We start from the raw sequence: 7,267 nt of genomic DNA, 5'->3' as shown, positions 1-7,267 counted from the left end.
AGCGGGGCGCCGAGCGGACCCTCCCGGCGGGGCGTGGCCGGCGGCGCCCCCCCGGCCGGGCCGCGGTTGGTTTCTCCTGTCAGAGGAGGCAGGGCCAGGCGCGGCGAGGGCGGGCGTCGGCGGTCGCCGGCGTTCGGGGCAGTCGGTGGCGGTCGCTTGCTCCGGCGGAGTTTGCTGCGGGCGCGGCGCGGTGCGGTGCGGTGCGGGAGGTGAGGGACAGGGCACGGTTCCGCGGCGGGTTTCGCGGGCGGGAGTTTGCACCGGTCGTGGCGCGGAGCTGGGGAGAGCCCTGGGACAGGAGCGGTGGGACGCGGTGAGTTAGAGCTTTCCTTCCCCCCGCGCTCCGCCAGTGCAGCCACAGGGCAGGTGGGAAGGCGGCGGAGCGCGTTGGAAGTGGGGGAAAACTTACTCCTTGGCGGGATCCCCCGCTCCGCCGCGGGGCCGGGGCCGCCGGGGTGAGCCGCTCGCCGGGGGCTGAGGCGCGGGGCTGGGGAAGGCGGGCGGGCGAGCAGAGCCGCGCCGCCCCGCCCCACCGCTGCCTCTTCCTTTCCTCCCCTACCGCCAGGTCTCGCTCAGAGAAGCCGAGCGGAGCCGAGCCAGCCCCGGAGGGGAAGCTCCTGCCCTCGGACAAGGGGCTGCCCGGAGCAGGCAGCGCCCCAGCGGGAGCGGGTTCCCGCCTCTCCTCGTCTCGCCGCGCCGGCCGGAGCCGAAGGCGCCCGGAGGGCAAAGTTGTGTGCTGGGCCGGCGCGATGCCGGGGCGCGGCGCGCTCTGCCTGGGGCTGCTGCTGCCCGTCCTGCTGGGCTGCGGCTCGGCGCAGCACCCCGGCAGCTGTCCGGACCTCTGCAAGTGCTCGGAGCCGGCCAAGACGGTGAAGTGCGTGAACAGGAACCTTACGGCTGTGCCGCCCGACCTGCCGCCCTACGTGCGCAACCTCTTCCTCACCGGCAACCGCCTGGCCCGCCTGCCGCCCGGCGCCTTCCCCGCCCAGCGCCTGCCCGACCTCAGCGCCCTCAACCTCAGCGGCAACCACCTGCGGGCCGTGGAGGCCGGCGCTCTTGCCCTGCCCGCCCTGCGGCAGCTGGATCTCAGCGGCAACCCCTTGCTGTCCCTCAGCCCGCACGCCTTTGGGGAGGGCGGGAGCCCGCTGGAGGAGCTGGCCCTCCGTGGGGCCCTGCGCGACCACGGCGTCCTCCTCAGCTTGGCCACCATGCTGCAGTCCGGGGCCCTGCGCAACCTCAGCCGCCTGGAGCTGGCGGACAACGGGTTGCTGCTGCTGCCCCCCGGCATGTTCACGGCCCTGCCCGCCCTGCAGCAGCTGGACCTCAGCAACAACTCCCTGGTGGGCCTGGGAAACGTCTCTTTCCAGGGGATGGGCCAGCTGCAGAGCCTCAACCTCAGCGACAACTCACTGGGTGTGCTGAGGAATGACACTCTGGTCCAGTTCCGTGGCCTGCCTGCCCTTCGAAGCATCAGCCTGGGCCGTAATGCCTGGGTCTGCGACTGTGCCATCGAGGACCTGGTGGCCTGGCTCAAGGAGAGTGATCAGGTGGAGGGCAAAGAAGCCCTGACCTGTGCCTATCCCGACAAGATGCTGGGCAAAGCCCTGCTGAAGATCAACAGCTTGGACCTGAACTGCTCTGTGCCCATAGACCTGCCTTCCCAGCTACAGACTTCGTATGTCTTCCTAGGGATAGTCTTGGCTCTCATCGGGGCCATTTTCCTCCTGGTTTTGTATTTGAACCGAAAAGGAATCAAAAAGTGGATGCATAACATCAGGGATGCCTGTAGGGATCACATGGAGGGCTACCACTACAGATACGAGATCAATGCAGACCCCAGGTTAACAAACCTCAGCTCCAACTCGGATGTCTGACAAAGCGCTGAGGACACGGGGCAGCGCACAGTAGCTATGCATGAAAAGTAGACTTGCGCTTTACCCTCATGCTTGCTTCCCTCTCCACAGAGAAATCTCAGACGTGCTTGTAACCTGAGGGGGACATGCCTTCCTGTGCTGTCAAGTTCATTTTTGTTTTGCAACGCTGGGCAGCTGCGCGTGGCGTTGGGCTGTATGTAGGAAAGAAGCTGCTACTTCTTTTTCCCCCTTAGCCGTCTATATTTGTGGGAAATTCTTTTTCAAGATGTCAAAGAAAAAAGGATTCTCTCTGGTGCTTCAAAGCCACCAGAGTTTTAATAAAACATTACTGATGCAGACACCATTCAACAAAAGCTGTCTCAACTTTTTTGGGGAAAAAAAAAGTTATGTTTCTCTGTGCCAGTTTTGATGTTGTATATCCAAATTGTGATGACAATGATTTCATTTCGTTGGCTACATTGAGATTTAAAAAAAAAAAAAAAAACCAACAAAGAAACTCCTTGTAACAAGAACTCCGTTACAAAGAAGGACATTGAATAGTGAGCATGCACAAATACTTTATAGTTTTACATGTTAGGAAGCTTACAATCTCAGCAAGTCTCTTACTGTTTTGTAAAGTTATTTTTGATTGCAGTTTACGTGAAAAGAGAGGGGTTTTTTTATACAGACTGCACCTAAACTCCATCTGAACTATTAAATTCAATAAACGGTCTTACAAGAACTGTTGTGTGGAAGTTTGCTGTTCAATAAGAAATGTATAGACATCTTAAGAATGTGGATAGCTTTATAGTCTCTGAATTAATAGCCCTGCAGTAGTAATCTGAATAAAGTTTTTTATAAATGTGTAGTTTAGAGACATGTTTGACAGTTTTGTGAAATATGCTAGGAGAATTAACACCAATCAATGAGGAGAGCCGTTTCACTTGGCACAACCCCTCCCCACCCCCACACCCCCCCCATTTTCTCTCAAAGCAGCTGCAAAACATGGAGACAGATGCTAGGGTCCACCTTATTGGGAAGGTACAAGCTGACAGACTTTTCGTAATATCTTCTCTACCAAATGAAAAGAAAAAAAAATACCAAATTAAATTCCAAATTAAATTGTAGAGTTTGTAAGCTAAAGAAAATTTTATCTGAATGGAATTGTTCATTATAAAACCCCATACTTACATGTCTTGAACTACATTAAATGCAGTTCAGTCGTGTGGTTGGTGAGCTTTGGGCTTGTAAATCAATGCAGCACTCATCAAGTGCTTACTGATTCATTTTAACCTCTCAGTCCTCTTGACGTCCTGTAGTGATCTACATCGAGGATTTGGGTGGGACTTTATCTTAAATCTTTTTAACAGGTGCATTTCAGTATTGTATGTTACTCATTACTTGCTTGGGAATGCATTTCCTTGTAAACAGATAAAGCATGCAAAGAAAAACTTAAAACATATTTAATTTGCAACTCTGATGGCATATGAAAAAGTTAGCAAGACCTTCCAATGGCCACCAGTAATAAATGCACTTTTTCTAATCCATTTATAGATGCTTAATGAAAAGCATGATGTGAGTTGGTAACTATCAGTAAATCTGTGCAGCGTTTTCCATGGTCACCGTTACTTGAAGCTCTTGAGCATCTCTGAAATTTTATGAATTACTGGTTAATTTCCTTTGCTTTCGAATGTGATGTTTTTTTCATAGATACATGCCTTTGGTAAGAGCTCATAAATATAAAATAGTCCTTAAAGTATCAGAAGAAATGTAATCCATTTTGGGCATCCGTATTACTCAAATGCATTTTTCTCTCCTTGCAGCTTCAGACAAAGCAAGTAGCACAACTTGGTTCAGACTAATTTTCTGTTGCTTTAAATTGGCTTTATTTAATAGCAGTGGGTTTTGGTTTGGGGGGATTTTTTAAGTGGTTTTGCACATATGCCCTCAAAAGTAAAAAAAAAAGTACAATTACTGTTTTGATAAATCAGTGTATTCTACAGTTAATGTAAGTTAAGTGCTAGCCTATTTCTCCTGCTGTAATTTAAATGTATGAGCAATATCTGGTTAACAGCATATGAATTAAGTTTGTGGATTCTTAAAAAGCAGGCTGCTGGTCTGAATGTTGGCTGCCCGTATTTTATGCATAGTGTAAACCCCCTGGTGTGAATAACTGTTACTGTGGAACTATGCAAACTGTTCATACTTTGTATGCATATATGGCAGATAGTTTATGTAAGAAGCTAGAATTTGCAATAGCTATGCAGTGTGCTTTCAGTTATTTCGGAGATTATCAATTTACACTTATTTGTATAGTGCCAAGATAAGTAGAGCGTCATCCTTGCTTAAGATGCTCCTGTAATATAATAGATAATATATGTACAAAGCAAGACATCTTTTGGGCAATTTCGTGGGTTTTGTTAACAGATACTTTGAAGTAACTACAGTAAAATCAATTATTTGTGATGTATTAATGTAACAGCCATGCATTTACAGAGCTGTGTAAGGATAGGCAACGACTTTTATTGCAGTTTCTCACCAATGGACTGAGTATTTGTATAGTGAGCAAGTGTAACTGTTGTACTTCACCCATTATTATAAAGATCATTATTATTTTTGTATCATAGAAAGTCAATGTAATAGAATTTTATTAGAGACCTGGTGATGGCTACTTTAAAACAATTTTTTCCCATTTGCTTATATGTGTATTTATTAGGATGTAACAGTTAGCATGTGTCGGTATTGTGTTGGATAATATTTTCCTACAGTGTTTAAGCAGCAGTGAATGCTTTGGTGTTTTGTATAATGCATTATTTGATCTTAAATCCCCTTCCAGAAATAGTGCTTGAAATTTGTTTTCCTTTCCTTTTACAATATAGTTAACAGTGGAACTTGGCAGACATTTAGAAAGTAGCTCCCACTGTGCTTCAGATCTTGCTTAAAAACTATACCTTTAAAATAGCATTAGTTTAAGGGATCTTCTGAAGCACATTTTATAATCTTACTCTGCTTTGACACCTGAAATTCTGATAGATTATCATTTCCAGAGCAGCTTTATTAGCAAGGCTGTTTTATTCATTCATTCTTCAATAAAACACATGCAGTACTAAATGCCTCTAAAATGTGTTTTGTATACATAAACCCCTGCAGTTCTGCATGACACAGTTGTCACGGATGATTCTAAGAAAACCTCTAGCCTAAAGTAGTGGGCAAACCTTCAGTGAAGGCTGCACAGCTAAGAAGCAGAAAGGATGGTTTGCCCAATTTTCAACTGTTTTCTTAAAACTACTTTTAGTTATAATAAGCTTAAAATTTTCTTAGAAGAATAGCACAAGAAATTGCCATAGTTTTAATATATTTTCCCAAAGTACTTTAGGTACAGCAAAGCTGTAGCCAGGTAAGAAATAGAAAATTCCCCAAATCTTTCTTTATCCAAGGTTGCTTTATATTAGATCATCCGACACTTATTTTTTTTTTTTATTTCAGGAAGCCATAATATTACCAATGATTTTGACATCCAGAAAGTGATTCGAAGTTTTGCACAACTGCTTTGAATCTTTTCATTCAGGGTAATTTACCTTGTAAGCACTGGTGACAGTCCCCAGTGACATGCCAGCTAGCGAAGCAGTCTGTTCAGACCCATATTCAGTTGTTGCCATGCCTGTCTTCAGTGACATCTTAGTCAAAATGTTCAAAATATGACTGCACTACAATCCCAGCTCTCATTATTCTCCCAGCATTTTCCCTGTGGTATGCTCTGCTCTTTATGCATCTGCATAATTTCTTTTTTTGCTTAATTTTCTTAAGAAATCCGTTAAAAGGAGTATCATGAACCTGCACAGGTGGAGAAATTGGTCTGACTGCACCTGTATTTTGAGGTTCAGCATCTTTATTTCCCCTTAAGCCTTAATGTGAAAAAGAATCTTTGTCAAAGTGGACAGAATGAAAATTTGATATGAACTTTTTTTTTTTCTCTTTAGCAGCTGAATGTTCAAGAAGAACCATTCATTCTCTGCATATGATGAAGGAAAATAGGATTTGGTAAGAAAAACATTTTGGTTTCAAGCTTCCAAATGACATTTATATTCTATGAGAGAAAGTGGAAGGGAAAGTCTTATAAATGAAACAGAGATAGCTGTAATGGGTCAGCACTGGAAATCACAACACTATTGCTTGCTCAGTAGCAATTGCTGATTGATTCTGTCTGTTACGATCTGGTCATTTTTCACAGATACAGCTCTAATTTCTCCCTGTTGCTATAAATAGAAAGATTTTGCTAACATGTGGTGTCACGTCCTATAATATTTGTAATGCAGGTGTTTCCACTCTGAGGTTCTTGTGAGCTATAATAGAAGATCAAATTTAATTCAGCATCTGCTGAATTAATAATGACTAGATCAGGCCCATAACTTAATGCTCTCTTTTTGCCGACATGCTGCTTACCAGTTGCAGAGATCCAGTCTTGAAATCAAACAAAGGCCCACCAAGGAAGAGAGAAAGCATTTGGTCTAGGGGGTGTAACATTTATTAGACATTTCAGATGTGCTTAGAAAAGAGACATAAACCATGTGGGAGCTGAGGGTCCTTTGCTGATACAGAAGTACTCTGTTAGCTTCAAGAGTCAATACAGCATAAGCAGGAAAGTGGTGCTTTGTACCAGTACAATAAACCTAACAGCTCTCTTCTCGCAGCTTGAAAAAAACCCACCAAGCTTTTAGGAGTACAGGTTTGCAGTATAAGTATGTCCTTAAAAAGGGCTTTTGCTTTCTCAGCTGTGTTACCATTTACGTGTTGTCATATCCTTGGAAAACCTTGCTATGCCAGAAGTCATCTGTCGTGTAGGCAAAGCTTGAAATCAGGCCTTGCATTCTCAGTGTTAGCCTGAGGGAAGGCAACTATTAAGAAAATTAAAATGGTACTTTAGATGGTGTATTATGTTACAGTTAATAATTTAATACTTGCAATTATTTATATTTTTCAGTGTTCACTAGATAGCTTTTCTTTCTGATGGAAAATAACAATAACAAATTTGTGTTTTCTAGTAATTATGCATGAAAGCATCTGAATAAATTAGCAATGTTGCTCGAATACATACAGAGCTGAAAATGTTAGAAATCTTGTGTTTTAGAATGTTTCACGATTGTAGAAGTTCTAGATGTGCAAGAAACGGCTGTAACTTTTTCAGATTAACGTTTTGTTTCTTAATTAAAAATTATTCTTGAAGAAAAACACAATAAAATATTTATCGGATCGCATATAAATGTTATTTGTTCACCCTTTATTTTATTACTTTATATCCTTAGAGATACTGAGAGCTTTGCTAAAAGTGTAATTGTATTCTTTTTAGCTCAAATTGGTGATTATTCTGTGAATTTGCATGATAGAATGGTAAAAAGTATCTTCCCTCTAGATAG

The 7,267-nt window shown here is 44.2% G+C and overlaps 1 protein-coding gene across 1 annotated transcript; it reads left to right on the top strand.

Moving 5' to 3' along the window:
- Positions 1-303: 303 nt before the first annotated feature.
- TPBG (trophoblast glycoprotein) lies at positions 304-4,964 on the top strand. The gene is made up of 2 exons (XM_065681366.1): positions 304-313; positions 566-4,964. Exon 2 carries the CDS (start codon positions 750-752, stop codon positions 1,872-1,874), a length of 1,125 nt encoding a protein of 374 aa, XP_065537438.1. The 5' UTR covers positions 304-313; positions 566-749; the 3' UTR covers positions 1,875-4,964.
- The last annotated feature ends 2,303 nt before the right edge of the window (positions 4,965-7,267 follow it).

Source organism: Lathamus discolor, chromosome 5 (assembly GCF_037157495.1).
Source record: "Lathamus discolor isolate bLatDis1 chromosome 5, bLatDis1.hap1, whole genome shotgun sequence".
In the NCBI taxonomy this organism is placed as follows: Eukaryota; Metazoa; Chordata; class Aves; order Psittaciformes; family Psittacidae; genus Lathamus; species Lathamus discolor.
This window is presented reverse-complemented; position numbering and strand designations above follow the sequence as displayed.

Coding starts and splice junctions, on each gene's coding strand:
- TPBG (XM_065681366.1), top strand. CDS start 750: ATGCCGGGGCGCGGCGCGCTCTGCCTGGGGCTGCTGCTGCCCGTCCTG.